This window comes from Leptonychotes weddellii, chromosome X (assembly GCF_054177405.1).
Source record: "Leptonychotes weddellii isolate Sample4059 chromosome X, ASM5417740v2, whole genome shotgun sequence".
In the NCBI taxonomy this organism is placed as follows: Eukaryota; Metazoa; Chordata; class Mammalia; order Carnivora; family Phocidae; genus Leptonychotes; species Leptonychotes weddellii.
Window position 1 is genome coordinate 31,571,234 of NC_138385.1, and position 19,364 is coordinate 31,590,597.

The 19,364-nt window shown below is 41.7% G+C and overlaps 1 protein-coding gene across 1 annotated transcript; it reads right to left on the reverse strand.

Moving 5' to 3' along the window:
- Window positions 1–2,225: 2,225 nt before the first annotated feature.
- SERTM2 (serine rich and transmembrane domain containing 2) lies at window positions 2,226–10,893 on the reverse strand. The gene is made up of 2 exons (XM_081808388.1): window positions 10,802–10,893; window positions 2,226–4,724 (listed from the first exon to the last, which is right to left on the reverse strand). The coding sequence occupies exon 2, from the start codon at window positions 3,960–3,962 to the stop codon at window positions 3,690–3,692; it is 273 nt and encodes a 90-aa protein (XP_081664514.1). The 5' UTR covers window positions 3,963–4,724; window positions 10,802–10,893; the 3' UTR covers window positions 2,226–3,689.
- Between the last annotated feature and the right edge of the window lie 8,471 nt (window positions 10,894–19,364).

Consider the following 19,364-nt stretch of genomic DNA (forward strand, 5'->3'; position numbering starts at 1 on the left):
TTCTTCAGGCAATAGATATGTGTTATCAGCAAACCAAAGTTTATTTTCCAGGGATCAAAAATGACATGCTAAATAGTAATTGAAATATTAGATTTGTTTTTATACCATATGAATCTATCTGAAATATTGACAATTTCAAACAAAAGAAACCCAATTTTTTTCTTTCACACAGTTCTTCATTTTGTTAAAAAAAAAAGTTCCTTTAGTACAAATGCAGGTGAAAAAAATGTATTACTAAATACAACCATTTAATTGCATCAAGTGGACCCCTTTGACCTACGTAGTAAGTACTGTGGGGTCTGCAGCAGTCAAAGTCAGTTAGAGTCCAAAGCTTCAGATTTGGCATGGATGGAAGGATTAGGCTGGATGAACCCATCTTTACTTGATTAACCTTAATATTTCCTGCCTAATACATAATACATAAGTCTTTTTACAATATACCTTGTTTTATACAACCCATGATTCTGAAATGTATGCAAAGTACATTTTTAGAAATTGAGTTATTTTTTAACCTATCAGGAGAGTTTACCATTTAGAAAATTCATGTGGTGAGTCTTCTCTTTATTAAGTTGAATTACATGAAACTGTTGATAGTTGAGCACTTTTGACCTACGGAAATGGCAATTTCATATGGGTCAGCATAATAAAAAGTGAAGAATCATTCTTTCACCTTAAAACAGAGTACATCTACGTATAAATAACCTGTTTATATGCACTTAGGCTACCGTGCAACTTTTGGAGAGTGGGGATGGGGGAGGGAGTTGCCAAGTCAGCATTTTGGATAGATGGATAAATTCACATTATGCCCACTGTTTGCTCTGGCTGCCTCTTTGAGCAGTAATATATGTTAATTAATGTATCAAGGGATAGAATATAATTTAATACAAATGGAAAAATTCTTGTCTTTACAGTAAGTTTGCTATGATGAAAACATCCAGTTCATTTTCCTAAAAATTAAATACCATGTGAGTCACCATAAGGACACATCAGCTTAGATGCATCTCCATTTATGTTATCACTGGAAATTGTGTGTGTGTGTATCGGGGCGGGGGGGTTATGCCACTATTTTAGTGCAACTGTGCTGTGGGCTTTGGTTAATGCTCAGTGAAGATCTGGATCCCATGGGGCAGTTGTGATGAAAGAGGGTGGTTGTTTTCCAGGTGAGTAACCTAATCATAAATTAGGACTCTTCATCCAAGTCAGTGATTAAAGAGCAGCTTTAAGCTCCGGAAATGAGGGTTGGGGAGGTCAGGTCGGCAGGAATGGATTTGTAGTCTGTCTGTTCATCAACTCGGGCATCAAGGCATTGAATATCTTGCTATTCACTGCTGTTGAAAGTGTACTCAGTTCCTTCATGTTATCCAGCCACTGACTTCTCACCTGTAAAGTGCATTCAAATACTGTGAGCACAAAAGGGAGAGCCTGGAGCGAGGGGATATGTGTGTCCTTGAGAAGTTGTGGGGAACATTGCCAACCTGTGATGGAGTCCATGGAAGGCTGCCAAGAACGAAAATTTTGAAGGGTACATGGAGTCTGGCTGTTGAAGGCAGACACAACTCGAACCACCAAATGTAATAATGTAAGAGTCACTATGCGTTTTGGAAAACGTAATGCCAAAAGGGAAGTGCATGCCCTATGTCTTAGCCTACCTGCTGATCTCTTCGGAATGGTGCCGAATACAGCTGCCAACTCTCAAGGTCCGCTATTGTAACAGGTGCGCCAGAGGCAGGAGCCTTGCTGCTAAGTTTAGCTCTGCATGTGGGGATTTCACACTTTGCAGCCCCTTGGAGAGAGGAGTATTGGCAAATGACTGTGTATAAAAGTAGAAAGCACTTGGGAATTTCACAACCAAGCTAGATTTAGATCAGAGTAAAGGGGCCAATCTAAATTGGTAACAGACTAGAGAGAGCTGCATGTCTGGTAGAGGTGGCATTAACCTGCCATCCAGTCCGGACCATTTCTCTCTCACGCCACTGCAGTTCCCGAGGGAGCACCCTGTGAAATTTGAGGACCACCTTTTAGGTGCCAGAGAGAACTAATTGTTTTTTAACGAGGGTAGAATTATTTTAAGCAGGTAGAAATTAACACGCACGTGTTAGTTCTTTGGCAGCAAGTAGATGACCAGCCTTCTAATGCCTGATTTGTAAATAGGACTCATCTCCCTCGGTTCCCTTTTGGAACGTTCACTTAAAAAAAAAAATCAAATTCTTTCTCTACTACTGGCATACTAGGCTACTTATGAGAATGGAATTTTTAAAAATATCATTCTCTTATAGGTAATAAGCCAAACACTTCATCTTTGGGCAGGGATCAGGAAAGAAAACGTGTTTTCTGGGAAAGACAAATGTGACATTTGAGGGCATTGATCTTAATAAGGATTTGTAGGAGGGTGGTGTTTAGTCCTTTCCTCCTTTGTCTTTTTCTTACACTCAGATCTAAAGGAGCTCAGCGACTAAATAGCTCTCTGATCATTTTTTCAGAAAGAAAAACCTGGCACCCAGAAAATGGAATGTTTTGTCCAAAGCCACAGTCATACAGTGACAGAATACCAATATTATTTCATTTCTGCTTTAAAGTCTAGTTGGGTCTTTTTTGCCAGGATCATCTTTTTTTTTTTTTAAAGGTTTTTTATTTATACTATTTATTTGAGAGAGAGAGCATGAGAGGGGGGAGGGTCAGAGGGAGAAGCAGACTCCCTACTGAGCAGGGAGCCCGATGCGGGACTCGATCCAGGGACTCCAGGATCATGACCTGAGCCAAAGGCAGTCGTTTAACCAACTGAGCCACCCAGGCGCCCTGCCAGGATCATCTTTAAACAAAACTCATCTTTGGGTGCAACTCAGTCCTAGAGCGTGATGGGGAGGGAGAAAAAGGTAAAGAAGCTGCACGTATAATGTAAGTTTCATTGTCACGAGCACATTTGAACTTAATTTTCCCTTGGTTTGGGGGTGGCTCATCATTCTGGATTTTTGTAATACATCTGCCATTATCTGAGTTTTTGAAAGTCCAGTAATAGTAATAACACAGATATAAAATGCACATTTTTTTCCCTCTCTAGACGAATTTGTTGACTAGCAACTTCTTTCTGCAAAGTTGCTCTTTAAACTGCAACAGTTTCTTTAAATCTCTTCTTTGGTTTGGGACAAACCCAATGGCCTTGGATGATAAAATCCCTGTTCCTTTGGGAAAGGGTTCGTGGTCCCTTCCATCAGCCTCTGACATGATTTAGCTTCATGTCAGCAGAGACGATTCTTTAGGGTCCAAATGCTCAATTAAAACTTGTCCTTTTCTTGGGGGTACCCTCTTTGAACCATCAGCCCCTTCGAAAGCAAATCTTTCTTGTTCTCGGTGCTTCCAGGGATCCTGTGTTTTTTTTACAATAGCTGCATATGAATTTCTGTGGTCTGAGGTTTGCTCAAGGCCCAGGCTCTCTTTGGTTACTATGGCAACCTGCCCTCCCAACCAGCTGCCATTTCCTTTATTCCTGGCACAGAACGAGTCTTAAACCTCTTAGATATCCCACAAGCAGAATCAAGATAAGAACAACACAAAAAAACCACGAACAGCTTGTTAAATAAACAACTTGTTGATTCCCTACACAGGAAGCCACGTGCAACAAAATAAGCTTTCCTGGACATCAACATACAAGGGTTTACTGAGACCCACTAGCGCACGTATTCAGCCTGACTTTAAGGAGTGGGGATTCGACTCTGCATCTCTACATCTGTGAACTGAGGGACACTTTCCGTGCTCTCAGAAGTGATGGGTGAGATGACATGTTTGAGCCGAAGGAGCATTGTGAAGAGCAGGATGAGGAGAATGGCCAGGAGGCTCAAGAATAAGCCCACATACATGTAGAGGTTGGAATACTTATCTGCAGTGGTGTCGACCTCTGTTGCCAGGGTGGGGAAATGGGCCCGGCCGGTGAGGTTTCCATGGTACTTGAAATGCACCTCCGTCATCCCTCAAAACTTCTGTGGGTACCTCTTTCGGTTTGCTTTCTATTGCCCTCGAGGCATTCCACAGTCACTCAGACTGTCTCTGAATATACTGGAGGTGTTCTAACAATCTCGTGCAAAGAAAGCAATCACGACCTGAACCAAGTAAGTGGTGCACAAGCAAGAAAATGGTGATGTTCTAATTTGGCAATGGCCACACTCTATCCTCCAGCCCAGCACCCTTGTCCCTCAATAGGTTTTATCAGAAATTCTTAATCGTTAAAAAAATAATATATAAATAACTCTTTTTCCACAGTCCTGCTCTTATACTGATTAAAACAAATGATGGGGAAACTGCTTTTTATAATACTGGTATGGGGACAAGAAATCTCCGAGTATGAAATCAAACTTTTACTCTGTTTTGATGGAGGGAGAAAGGCTCTCTGCTTTACCTACGGCTCATCTAAGTGTGCGCACTAATTACGTGGATTTAACTGGGTTCTTCTGTGAGGAGACTGTCTAAAGGCTTTTGTATATTTCAGGCTCAGCATATCTGAATTTTCACGCTTCTTGTCTCTCAGAATCTCCCCTCAGGATGGAGCTGGTAAGGTTCCTGCCCAGCTGCCACGGCTTGAGTGCGTGTGTTGACGTCCCTCACGGTAGGTTGGAGGGAAAGTGTTGTCAGACCTGGTAATTCTCAGAAGGAGGAGGTCTCAGAGATGCTGACAGCAGTCTGTCTAGGTTCAGAAGATTTGACTCTTAAGATTCTTCAACAGATTTATATTCCTGAAAATCAAAAACAGAAATAGAAGATTCAGGTATCTAAGAGAAACAGATGGCAGTTTCTTTTGGGATACAAATTAAGGGACATATTGCAAAATGTTTGCTAAGGGCAAATTAATTTTAAAATGATACCCTGAGTTTTCAATTTGAATGCCTTTCGCTATGTGGTAAATGGCTATTAAAGAAAGGAAAAATTCAAATCACTGAACAGCAACTAATAACTAGGCTAGATTAGGATAGTGTTTTCCAAACTAATTGGTCCTAAGATTTACCCAAGGTACTTAATAAAATATAGACCAAGGGCCCCAAAGTAGACTTTCTAAATCATAATCTCCACAATAGGGGCCAGGAAACCACTCTAGAGAGTCAGATTTTATCGGTCTGGGGTGGGGTCCAAACACCAGTATTTTTTAAAAGCTCCCAAGTGACTCTCAAGTGCAGCCAGGATGAGAACGGCTGCCCTGGCTTAACCAGGTAATCCTAGCGTTAAAATAAAGAAGACCTAGGGGTGCCCCGCTGGCTCAGTTGGTAGAACATGCGACTGTTGATCTCAGGGTTGTGAGTTCAAGCCCCACGTTGGGCATGGAGCCTACTTAAAAAAATAAAATAAAATAAAGAAGACCTAAATCTAAGGAGTCATTTTTCAAACTCCAGGTCCCAGTGCCATGGCTCATTTTAACAAATCATAGACTTTGTAGGAATGCAGGCTTCCCCCAATTTTGTTTTTGTGTTCTTTCTCTCTCATTTAGGTCTGTGGAGTGGGAATGTACTTTTTTAAAGATTTTATTTTTATTTGTTTGAGAGGGAGAGATAGCAAGAGGAAGCAGAGCAGGAGGGGAGGGGGCTGAGGGAGAGGGAGAAGCGGGCTCCCCGCTGCACAGGGAGCCCAATGTGGGGCTCCATCCCGGGACCCTGGGATCACGACCTGAGCCGAAGGCAGACGCTTAACCGACTGAGCCACCCAGGCGCCCCAAGAATGTACTTTTTTCCCCAGTATTTGTAGATCAGACAGAATTGAGAGGGTACGTCTGTTCTGAGCGAATAACTATATCTTTCATTATTGGTAAAGACAGAACTTTGTCTTTATTGGCAAAAACATTCCAGTGTGTGAATAGGGTCAGCTATTTACTGTTGACACCTTCCAAAATGATTTAGCTTGTCATTCTGAACATGAATTTGGAATATGGGTGACTAAAATAAACAATATAAACTTCCATCACTCGTCAAACTTCTATGCAGTAGTAGCGGAGAGCGGACAATGTAGCCTAGTTCTGTCTCCTGTTAACATACCCGAGGAGAGTTCATGGAAATAGCTCCAACAATCACACTATTCTTCCAATAATCCCCCAGCCTGGGAGCACTTAAAATTTATATTCATTCATCCACACTATACTTTCTGTAGTCAGCATGTTTCTTAGCCTACCTATCTAACTGCCCTACTGTCTAGCAGAGCCACCTGGTTCATAAGAAACAAGGGCAAAGAGACAGGCTATCTTTCTACTGTCTTTGGACCGAAGGTCTAGGAAACATTTGTCCACTACTTAAAGGTATATTTATTTTGATTTCTGATTCACTAGCAAGTGGAAAAGACAATCACAGTAGATATCCTTTAGTTCCCTAGAAACACCATCTCCCAAAGGCAATGGATCATCAGGGCAGCTTGTTACCAATGCAGATTTCAGGTCTGTTCTTGGGAGCTCCTCCTCCCCAAACCACTTGGTCCTCGACCTTGCTTGTTCTTCTAAATCCAGTTTTTCTCAAGGGCGTGATGCATGGACCCCCCCCCCACCATGTCACCTGAAACGTAGATTTCTAGGCCCTTCCTGGGGCTTCCTGAATTCTAATATGTTGGATCAAGACCCAGGAATATGCATCCTAAACCCAAGCTTTTCAAGTGGTTCTTTGTACATCGAGTTTTGAAAGGTAACTGTAGGTATTTCTCTCTAGATATCCCAGCCAAAGAACATAGCTAATAAGTCTTATTGGTGGTTTGGGGCCCTCCTTAAAAAAAAAAAAAAAAAAAAAAACTATTTAAAACAGTGTTATGGGTTGAATTGTGTCTCCCCAACACATATGTTGAAGTCCTAACACCTCGTACCTGTGAATGTGACCTCACTTCAAAATAGGGTCTTTGCAGATGTAATCACGTTAAAATGAGGTCATTAGGTTAGCCCTCATCCAATATGACTGGTGTCCTTATCAGAAGGGACGATACAGGGATTGGAGTGATGCATCTATAAGCTGAGGAATGCCTCGGATTGCCAGCAAACACCAGAAGCTGGAAGAGCCAAGGGAGGATTTTACCCTACAGACTGTAGAGAGAACATGGCCCTGCTGATGCCTTGATTTCAGACTTCTAACCTCCAGACCTAGGAGAATAAATTTCTGTTGTTTTAAGCCACCCAGTATGTGGTACTTTGTTTATGGCAGCCCTAGGAAACGAATACACAGAGTCATCACCTGGAGTCCCTAGTGTTTTGGAACCTTTGGGGCAATGTTTCTCAATGTGGTCCCAGGAAGTCCCTTCATCAGAATCACCTGGAGATGCTTATGACAAATGCAGATTGCGAGGTCCTGTCCCTTGTTTTTTAGATCAGACTCTCTGGGGATAGGACCCTGAAATCTACATTTGTGACAAGCTGGCCACTTCGAATTTTGAAGCACCCTCTGCAAGGAATGGTTTCTAGTCCCTGCTGCCCTCGGGATCACTTATGAAGTGATTTGAAAATGTATGTACCTGGGTCCTTCCTCCAGAGGCTCGGATTCAGTGGGTCTGCGTGGGGCATGCACGTCTGTAATGCTTAAAGCCCCACAGGTGATTCTGATCTGCAGCCGGGGCTGAGCAACACCATTCTCCAAATACAGCAGAGTGCTTCGGATTCAGGACTCCGACAGTCCCAGGCAGCTCACCCAGAGGAGAGAAATGGAAGGAAAATAAACACTCCCTGCTGGTGCCAGCCAAGTGGGAGGCCCCTCTTTATCATTGGGGTATCTTTTTAGTCTACCGCGGTCCTCAGCTGCACAGATTTGGATAACTCCTTGGTTTATGGCATAGTGCCTCCAGGGCCTCTTTTATTTGCTTACTTCATAACACGCATGGAAAAAAAAATAACACTCACGGACAAACATCTGTGAACAAACACCCACCAACTTTAAGATTGAGAACAATTAAGAATTTATACGGACATCTACCTATGCTCCTCCCCATCTTGTCCTGCTACCTATTGCTCCCCCAAAATAATCAATACTCTAAATTTTGTGAATCATCACCTTGCTTTTATTTACACACACACACACACACCCCTATGCCTGAAACAATATGTTATTTAGTTTTGTTTTTAACTTCATAAAAAAAGTGTCAAGCTATATGTCATCTTCTTCGACTTGCTCTTTTTACTCTGTGCTCTATTACCATATGATTTCTTTACAACTAATCAAATAGGGTGAAAAAGGAGTCAAGTTTTGGAGGCCCACATATTGCCTTTGAGGATCCTTATTGCCTTTGGACTTCACTCCATTCTCCTTAGCTTGGCATTCAAGGCTGGCAATGCCCTGGTCCTGGCTGACCTACATCCTTCCACTACCCTTCGTTCCCATCAAGCTGGAATGTTCACTGTCACCTACTTCCCTGCCTTCATGTTTTTGTTTGACCAGTTCCTTTCATCTTTACATATCTCTGTTTGGGGAAATGCTACCATTCTTTATGGTTCAGCTCATGAAACTGACCTTAATTTCCCACCTAAATCCTAATTCCCACATGCTCTGTATCACTCCCAGAGAATTAACATTCATCTAATATTGTAAATATCTATTTCATGTGTTTTCCCCCAAGTTGTAATATATAAACCCCTTGAGGATCTTTTTTCAACATTCTATCCCTTAACCTTGCTCACAGTAGCTGTTCGATAATTATTGAATAAATGCATGGATATGAGGAAATCCACCTAGCACTGACAATTTGAAGAGAAACATAGTCTTATTTCTCTTCTGCCTGCTAATATACCTTGGGGAAGAGCCTGAAACTCCATTTTCTTTTTATTCCTCTTCCTCATCTCTTACTGTGCAAAGGAAACTAAATTCCTGATTATAATCTGGAACTAAGGAATAATCACGGTGTTAGAAACTCTGCTCTTGAATTACTATCCGTTATATGATTTTAAAGGAGAACTACATGGGATGGGTTTACAGCCTTAAATTTTAGGAAGTTTAATTCTGTCTATAGATGCTTTTCAGTAACAGTTGATAATACATTGTCTGCTTCCTACACAATCGACCCTGAATCTTCCTCAGGTCTGAATATTTATTAAATATTTATTAGAATTCTGTGAAGCTTGGATAAGTTGTGGAGAACAGTGATCTCATGTACAGTTGTCAATTTCCTTACACATTCCATTTGAGGGTTTGGAAAACTAATTACACATTTCTTAAAACCTCTATAGTCTGCAAGAGACTGAACACCATGGCGAATTCAGAGAGGTCTATTGATTTAATTTCCGAGCTCCATTAAGGACTTTGAAATGAGTAAACGAAGAGTTAGGTACTGGGAAATCCTCTTTGTTACTCTGGTCCTGTACGTGTGACAACTTCTCGTAAAAGCTTTCCAAACAGAACTGCCATAGCTCTCATTGCTAACTAATTAATGGGTTGCACAGAGAATGTGATTGCTCTGTTAAAAGGTCTGCACCATTTGTGAAGAAAAAGCACAATGCAATTTCAAAAGAAATTGAAATTCTATTGATTCTGAAGGATCTGATTTTCATGGAAAGACCCTTACACAATTTTAGAATCCTGCAGTCCTTTCTGGGAAGCTTATAAAATAATCATCAGGCTCCAGTCTTTGTAAAGTGATTGAAAGCTGTTGAGGGATAAGGAAGAGAGTGAGGGATAGGAAAAAGGGTAAGGAATTAAGGGGGAAAGGGGGGGAAATGGGGAGAGAAAGTGGGAGAAGGGAAGGAAGCAATGGGAGGAGTAAGATGATGAAGGATGTATGAAGAAGAGGTGGGAGAGAATGAGTGATTAGGAAGCAGAGAGAAAGATAGGGATGCAGGAAAACACTGGGAAAGGACGGAGGAGGAAAAAAAAGGGGGGAGGGAAGTTTGGGGGAACTGCAAAGGGAAAGAGATTAATTTAATAATGGTCCAATGTCCACCATTAGCCTGAACATCTGGTTTTCTTCACGTCTAATGTAAATCAAAATACCCACAAGCGATGTGAATGCACCTTTGGTTTTCTGATTACGTGTCATTAACTTGGTAAATACAACTCTTGGTAACTAAAAAAAAAAAAATTGTGTTTTGGTCTGAACATCAAAATACCAAGTCTTCGGTAATGTTCGACATCAACTTAGTATGTGTAACCTCACAGAGGTAAAATAATAATGTACCCACCCAGATCATGAAGGAATGTGGAGCTTTCTCCATCCATCAATCCTGAAAGGAATCCCTTGGGTGAAACTTGTTCCCAATAAGAGCAACAAAGTTCTGCCTGGACCACCTAAATCAGATTGATATTTATTCAGCAAACCTTTGAGTGCCCATCAACTACCAGGCACTCTGCTAAGTGCTCAGGATATAGAGAGAAATGTACCCGGATCCCTGTGTTGGTCCTCAAGGAGCTCCTAGTAGTTACTTTTGCTTTTTTATTTAACACGATAACGTTCTGAAAACAATTCACTTGGTAATTTTGCATTTTTCTGCATGACATCGGCAATTCCACCAGATAGGTAAGGAAAATGATCAGTGGAACAATTCAGAAGAGAGAGCTGAAATTATCAATTGCAACAGCTTGCAGGAGTGAACACACGCATTCTGTTTGTATTTATCTGCCCAGTGTGGGGGTGAGAAAACTAAGGGAGGTAGAAGCTGTTAAGAGTATCTAGTTTCACATCAGCCCCATGAAAAACAATTCCAGCAGCAAGTGCTTCTTCAATGGCGAGAGCCATTAAGTAATAAGCTTTCTCAAGTGGGAGTTGCTGTATCTTCTGCTGCAGATGGTGCCTCTTTGTCACACCTGCTGATAAATAAGATCCTGCCGCTCATTTCACCGTGAATAACATCATAATATTTCCAAATCTCTCTTACCTTTCTTGGCTTACGGGATGAATGGGGTTGGCCATTTAAGTATCCCTTTTGAAGCTTGCACCGACAGGCAACTTGTTCGGGAACATCTCTGGCATATCTGGAAAATAGAATGCAAGCCTCATTTTGCCAGAAGCAGGACTACATTCGTGCAAAGTACGCTTTCTCTTTCATCCTTCTAAAGTGTCAGACCTTGCCAGCGCAAACCCAGAAAAGCACCTTGTAATAGTTACTTAAAATGCCAGTTGCCACTTAATGGCTTCGGAGTGCAGTTTCAGATGTGTGCTCCTTATAAACTCCAAAGAGCCAAGAGGGGTGCCTGTTTGGATGTGCACATACCGTCTGGAGCACTTGAATGCAAGCAGTCTGAACACTTAAGTCCCCAGGTCCTCTTTCGCAGGCAACAGTTTAGAGTATGCGGGAAAGGTAACGATTCAGCTCTGCTCTGCCTTAGCTGTGTGTGCAGCCCGAGAGGGAGGAGATAGAGAGAAGCTGAGAAGCAAAGTTTGTATAAGCCTTCCACTTTAACCCCTTCGAGGCTTCCTTACGCAGCTGTAGGATTAGCGAAGACTCCCTGTCTTTGTCAAAGCTTCTCCATGTGTCATTTCAGAGGATCAGATCTCCTGCTCAAATCGGGAGGTTTTTCATCCGAGGTCTTATAGTAATAGATGCTTAGAATGGAAACCAAGCATGCCAGCATGTAGTGGGATTTACATGATTTCATCTTTACAAACAGAATGGATGCTTATGTGTGTTCCCAGGTTTGGGACACCTCTTTTTTTTTTTTTTTTTTTTTGCACCAACCGAATACTTTTATTTTGAATTCTTTTGTGGACCGTAGCGGCGGTTTTGGAATCTAGGTCTGAATTTCTGGTTGGGGGGGGGGGTCTACGCGTGAGGCAGAATATCTTTGAAGAAAGTGTATGTATCCAGGGTATGTGCTCCATTATAAATGGCGTGCCCACCTGTACGTGAAATGCCCCTCCCGTGTTATAGATACTGTGGCAGGAGGAAGGGGATTAACATTTCTTGAATGCCTATTCGGTTCAAGAGATTCATGGAGAGAATTTCATCGAACCTTCACAATAGCCCTGTGACTTGGGTATTATTATTCTCATATTACAAAGTAGGAAACTGAGGCTCAAGGAGGAAGTATCCCATGCAATTTAGTAAGCTTGGAGCAAGTATTCGAAAACAAGGCAGCGCGATCCCAAATTCTCTGTTCTTTCAGCAGTGGTTCTTAACCTCTTGTGGGTCTTGGATTCCTCAGAGAACCTAATAAAAGCTGTGGACCTTCCCCTCCCTCAAAAGCAGGCATAAAATTTCCATGCTCCAGGTGCTTGGGTGGCTCAGTTGGTTAAGCATCTGCCTTCGGCTTGGGTCGTGATCCCAGCTTCCTGGGATCGAGTCCAGTGTTGGGCTTCCTGCTCAGCAGGGAGCCTGCTTCTCCCTCTCTCACTCCCACTGCTTGTGCTCTCTCTCTCTGTCAAAAAAATAAATAAAATATTTAAAAAAAAACGGATTTCCATGCTCCATGGCCTACGGGTTAAGAACAGCTGAATGGCCTCATGTCACCTTTCCAATATTATAATGTCATTAGTGCATTGTTCATCCAACAACTCATGGTCATCAGCAATTTTTACTACAGAATTGGTAATAATAGTGTATAATAATAACGGTAGGATATAATAATAACAGTGTTATGCCAATCTTTAAGAAATTACTGCAGTACTTTTCCCTTAATCCCCAAATTCTCCTTAACCAGCCTTGCATCTTCTATATTTTCCTCATTCTGGTGGTTATGATGGGTGGAGAATCCCCTTCAAATCCTTCTTTTTAAGGTTTTATTTATTTATTCGTCAGAGAGAGAGAGAGAGAGTGGCAGGCAGATGGAGAAGCAGGCTCCTCCTTGAGCAGGGAGCCTGATGCGGGGCTCGATCCCCAGGACCCTGAGATCATGACCTGAGCAGAAGGCAGACGCTTCACTGACTGAACCACCCAGGCATCACTCCCCTTCAAATCCTTAACACTTTACTGGCATAGTCTAATATCTTATGGACTCTGCTGGGGTTGCTCAAACTGGAGTGGTATGCTCAAGACTCATGAAACTACAGGGTAAACATAATGCATTTTTCTAGAGGATTAATTTTACTTGAAAATTCAGTAGGGAGGACCTAGGTAATTTGAGCGATAATTTTCGATAAGTTTTTATGACAATAAACACATATTGTAGAACAAAACGCACATTTTGTAAGCATTTTTATAATCAAGCGTGAGACTTAAGAGCAATTTTGCACTTAGGGTGGGACCTCTTCAGGCTACCCAGTCTTCTCCAGGGATACATGTTCATTCGATTCTGCCATTTAGGGTATTTTGGTGGAAAACATCGAAGGTTATAGTGTAACAAACACACCATGGATTTTGAAGTCAGATGGACCTGGGTTTCAGCCTTGGCTTTGATCTGTATTTTCTGGGCTACCTTGACAAAGTCAATAAATTTCTTTGAGACTAAGTTTTCTCGTGTAAAGGTGGGAAAGACTCTCATCATGAGGATGATATGAGAAAATATCTTTGAAACAAGCACTACACGGTAGATGCTCAGTATGTGTTCATGTCGCCATCTCAAATTTTTAGATGTCAGAAGAGAATAAGGCTACTTGGGTACAAAGTTTAGCCAGGGGCAGTCTAATTTTTCTTTCCTAATTAGAACAAAATAAGCCCTAGGTAACATGATATTAGTAAAAGTCAAGTTTCCAGAGAGACATAAAAGGTGCCCCTACAATAGATGGGAAATTCCAAAGTCAGATCATCATATACAGAATTTATAGAGGAAATGCTCCAGAACAGATTCCAAGAAATGAAAAGAAGTCGGATTGTGGAGAAGAGTGGGAAGGAAAACTCGTGAAGACATTTCTTTAGAGAGATCTGTTGCCAGGCTAAGACTTCACACCACCCTCCACAGGAGTCCTGGGGTACGGGGTATGTTACCTCCTTCACTTCAACCCTAGTGAGAGGGTGTTTCACCGGACCGTGCAGAGAGCTTGACATTTGCTCCCTGCAGTAGAGGCAGAGGATCGGGGCTGTCCCCCATTCTGAGAAAGCTCATGTGGCCCTTGGCAGGAGGACAGGGCTGACTGTGTTGGGATTGGCTGGCATTCCCAGGATTTGTCAGGGCAACGGATGTTTCTTTCCTGGGAACCAAATGCGGGCCATGCAAGAGAGAGAGCCAAGGTGGGGTCACCCTGGACCCTGTCTAATAGAGCCACCTAGAGGGGTGGAGAGACCCCAGCAAAAAATAGCTGGAGATAGGGGCTGAAGGAGGAGTTGTAAACCACGAACCTGAATAGAGATGCATCAATCCAGGTCTCCCAAATTGCACGAGAGGGGTCCTCAGTGATGGGGGCCTTTAAAGAACCCAAAGAAGAGCTGGAGACCCAGAAAGTGGGAAGCCATTCATTCTACCAAGGAAGAATTGACTAATCCCTTTACTGTCTTCTGTATTCCTGCTCCACCCGGGTGAGGGTCCATATAGGAGTTGGCAAGTGGAGAGAAAAAGAAGAAAACCTATCATCCCCTCCTTCTCCAAAGGCAGGTGGCCATGACCTGTAGGCCTTAGCATGGGGTGGGAATGGGGACCTTATCTCTGAGTAACCTGAAGAATTTGATTAATATCTCGGACTGAATATGTCCTGATTACCGAACCAAGTTCATGTTTTGTGACTTCGAGTGATCTGACGCCTGTTGATTCTCGAAGAAATGAACAGAAAAGTCATGTGGTCCATCCAAATTTCCATCCAGGGTCAGAAAAAATTTACCCCAACAGAGTAAGTTTTCCTTGCACATTGGGAGACAAAATAACGTTGTTTCTTGCTCCTGTCATAAATTATACTTTAAAAAATATTGGTTAGACTAGTGAATTCATTCTTTCATTCGACAAACATCTGAGTGCCTATTATGTGGCGGGCATTGAGTTAGGAATAGGACACACAGTGTAATGAAAATTAGTCCTCACCTTTAAATTGCTAATCATCTATGGCAGGGGTCAGCAAACTTTTTCTGTAAAGAGCCAGATAGTAAATATTTTAGGCTTTGTGGGACACTTAAAGATCTCTATTGCATAGTCCTCTTTTTTTTTTTTTTTTTTTTAAGATTTTATTTATTTGACAGAGAGAGAGAGACAGGGAGAGAGGGAACACAAGCAGGGGGAGTGGGAGAGGGAGAAGCAGGCTTCCCGCCGAGCAGGGAGCCCGATGCGGGGCTCGATCCCAGGACCCTGGGATCATGACCTGAGCCGAAGGCAGACGCTTAACGACTGAGCCACCCAGGCGCCCCACATATTCCTCTTTTTTGAACCAACTCTGTAAAAATGCCAAAACCATTCTTGAGGGATATACAAAAAGAGGTCGTGGGTCAGATTTAGCACACAGGCCCTAGTCTGCTGGCTCCTCGTGTGTGGAAGAAACAAATTCTTAAAAACTACCAATTACCATACATGTATTATAATTGAAGTCGTGTTTAGTGCACTTGGGGAGGAGACACAGATTTGTCTCACTCTGATCGGGGGGATCAGGGCTTCCAGAAAGTGGCAACGTTGATTCGGGACCTGAAGGATGGGTAGGAGTTGGTCAAGGTAAAAGGAGGTGAGTGGTATTCTGAGCAGAGGGAGCTGCCCATACAGAGGCACCAAAGCTTGACAGTTGGGTTTGCTTTAGAAATTACAGAAGGGAATAATGAATCTTGCAGTGGTTAGGCAGTTTGCTCCAGGTCACACAACTAGTAAGTAATGGAGACTAATCTCTTAGCCCAGCTGTGTCTGACTCTAAACGCATGCTCTTAGCCACTGCATCATACTCCTGCCCTGGTACTGAAGCTATGTCTAAGGTCTCCTTCTTAGTATTTGCGAATCAGAAGCTCTGTCTGGCTCATTTCTGATTCCCCTGGGGGCGAAATGTCAAAGTTCCCAAAGAGCTTGTAGGCCTTAAGACAGTGAATCAATAATGTCAGTTTGTCCTGATTAGAACCCTAATGCTCCCTTTTAAAAATAACCCTTCCACCCAATCAAACCTAGTACACATTGCTCAAATTCAGACTTTGCTTATTTCATCCTTACAGGAAGGTGTTTTGTTTTGGGTTTTTTTTTTTTTCTGGTAGCTAAGCTCTAGCACGGCGATAATATAATTTCTTACCTTCCTGTCATATATTTAGACATTTAGAAGGGATAGTACCATCTGGCTTGGACTACATATGGTGATTGGTCCAAGTACTGCTCTATCTTCATCGCTCACATGATGAACTTGGACAAGTGAATTTTCTCAGCACAGATTAAATCTGTCAATTTTGTATTAATTACTTGGTGGGTTTTTATTGAGGTAGCCATGGCAGCAATTATTCTCTAAAAATACTCACCTTAGAGCTTCCCATGTCACCCTAAAGTCAGCAATAATAGGGGTTGGAATGAGGAGGAATGACAATGGGAGTGACTCAGACTCCTGTTGCTGGCCTTTCAGTGGTCAGTGGTTTTTAACCAGGGCTATGCTTTATTACCTAGGGAGCTCTTTCAAAATACAGAATGTTGGCTCTATCCCAGATCTTCTGCAGGACTGAGAACTGAGAATATGTATTTTTTTCAAGATTTTATTTATTTATTTGACAGAGAGAGACACAGTGAGAGAGGGAACACAAGCAGGGGGAGTGGGAGAGGGAGAAGCAGACTCTCCGCTGAGCAGGGAGCCTGACGTGAGGCTCGATCCCAGGACCCTGGGACCATGACCTGAGCCCAAAGCAGACACTTAACGACTGAGTCACCCAGGCGCCCCGAATATGTATTTTTTTTAAAGATTTATTTATTTATTTTAGAGAGTGAAAGGGAGTGCATGAGCAGGAGGAGGGGCAGAGGGAGAGAGAGAAGCAGGCTCTCCTCTCAATCTTATGACCCTGAGATCATGACCTGAGCCAAAACCAAGAGTTGGTTGCTTAACTGACTGAGCCACGCAGGCACCCCAATAATATGTATTTTTAACAAGCTCCTCAGGTTAAGAACCACTGCCCTGGGGGAAAAGACAAGTAGTTGCCTAATGAACTGACTGTACTAATACTTTATCAGACACCTTGGTCTATGTATAGAAAATCTGCTTATTTTTTAAAAGATTTTATTTATTTATTTGAGAGAGAGAGTAAGCAAGAGAGAGAGCACAAGCAGGGGCAGAGGGAGAGGGACAAGCAGACTCCCTGCTGTGCAGGGAGCCCAACTCGTGGGGCTTGATCCCAGGACCCTGGGATCATGACCTGAGCTGAAGGCAGACGCTTAACCATCTGAGCCATCCAGGTGCCCCAAATCTGCTTATTTTTTTTACAGAAATAGAAAAAAATCCTAAAATTCATATAGAACCACAAAATACCATGAATAGCCCAAACAATCTTGAGAAAGAAGAACAAAGCTGGATGCATCACTCTTTCTGATTTGAAACTATATCACAAAGCTATAGTAATTAAAACTGTATGGTACTGACAGAAAAACAGACACATAGACCAATGGAACGTAATCAAGAGCATAGAAATAAACCCATACATATATGATCAACTTATATTTGACATGGGAGCCAAAAATACTCAATGGAGAAAAGATAGTCTCTTCAATAAATGAGGTTGGGAAAATGAAATTCACATGCAAAAGAATAAAACTGGGCCCCTTCCATATATCATTCACGAAAATTAACTTGAAATGGTCTAAACACTTAAATGTAAGACTTGAAAACTCCTAGAAGAAAACATAGAGAAAAAACTCCTTGACATTGGTCTTGGCAAAGGCTTTTTGGATATGACACAAAATGCCCAAGCGACAAAATAAAAGCAGAAATAAACAAGTGGGACTACATCAAACTAAAAAGCTTCTACACAGAAAAAGAAATGGCTAACAGAATGAAAAGGCAACTTACAAGATAGGAGAAAATATTTTGCAAATCATGTATCTGATGGGGGTTAATATCCGAAATATATACGGAACCTACACAACTCATTGGAAAAACAAACAAGTAATCCAATTAAAAATGGGCAAAGGACCTGAATAGACATTTTTCCACAGAAGATATACAAATGACCAATAGGTGTACGAAAATGTGCTCAACAGCATGCATCATCACGGAAATGCAAATCAAAATGACAATGAGCTACCACCTCACACCTATTAGAATGGCTATTATCAAAAAGACAAGAGAAAAGTGCTAGTGAGGATGTGGAGAAAAGGAAACCCTCTTGCACTTTCGGTAGGAATCTAAACTGGTGCAGCCACCACAGAAAACACTACAGCAGTTCCTCCAAAAACTAAAAATACAACTACCATATGATTCAGCAATCCCATTTCTGGGTATATATTCAAACAAAAAGAAATTGCGATATTGATTTGCACCCCCATGTTTTTTTGCAGCATTATTTACAATAATAAAAACTTGGAAACTATGTAAATGTCTGTTGACAGATGAATGGGTATCTATATCTATATATGAAATGGAATATTGTTCAGCCATAAAAAGGAGAGAATCCTGCCATTTGCAAAATCATAATGGCCTTCGGGCCATTATACTAAGTGAAATAAATCAGAGAAGGACAAATACTGTATGATATCACTTATATGTAGAATCTAAAAAAAGAAAAATGAACTTATAGAAACATAGATTGGTGGTTGCCAGTGTGGGCCAGTGAGGAAAGTGAGTGAAAGCGGTCAAAGGGCACAAACTTCCAGTTATAAGATAAATTAGTCCTGGGGCTGTAATGTACAGCATGATGACTATAATGAACAACACTGTATCTGTATACTTGAAAGTTGTTAAGAGTGCCTCTTAAAACTTCTCACCATGAAAATAAAAGTAACTATGTGAGGTCGTAACTACATATAGTACTAACCTTATAGTGGTAATCATTTTGCAATATATATGCCTATCAAATCATGCTGTACACCTTAAACTTACATATGTTATATGTCAATTATATCTTAATGAAGCTGGAAAACAAAAGGGAATTCTGCTTAAGAAGGGAGTATATGGAAGTTTACTGTTATAATGTTTCAGTATCCTGTATAATGGGCTTTTAGTACTAAATCAGGTGGATGCTATCACAGCAATGAGTATGATGCTCTTGAGTGCTGTACCCCAGAAGAAATGAGATGAACAGCACCGTGAGAGCTCAGACTGTAATCAAAACAAGTTTATGTATTTCAATAAGTTAAAGATGGCAGACAGATGACATGTGTATATTGCCTGTACATCCCAAAGCAGCAAAGGAATACAAAAGATAAAATTTTGCCATCATGAAGAGAATGGGAAAAAGGCCATCAGTGAATAAATGTTGGATGAATGCTGGAAAGCAGATGGAGGAGTGGTAACCCATGAAACCACAGCTTAGGATACTTGCAAAGGGGTGAAACGGTGAAAGAGAAGGTCACTCTTGCCTGCATAAATGCTAGGTTTGAAAAAGAGAATGAGTGAGGTGTGAGGCAGCAGTGGGGAGAAAGAATTAAGTCATTTTTTTAATAGAGGCGATTTTCCCTGTCCCCTCCCCACTCTGGTGGACA

What these genes read in the sequence shown, in the direction of transcription:
- SERTM2 (XM_081808388.1), bottom strand. Translation starts at nt 3,962, where the DNA reads ATGACGGAGGTGCATTTCAAGTACCATGGAAACCTCACCGGCCGGGCC.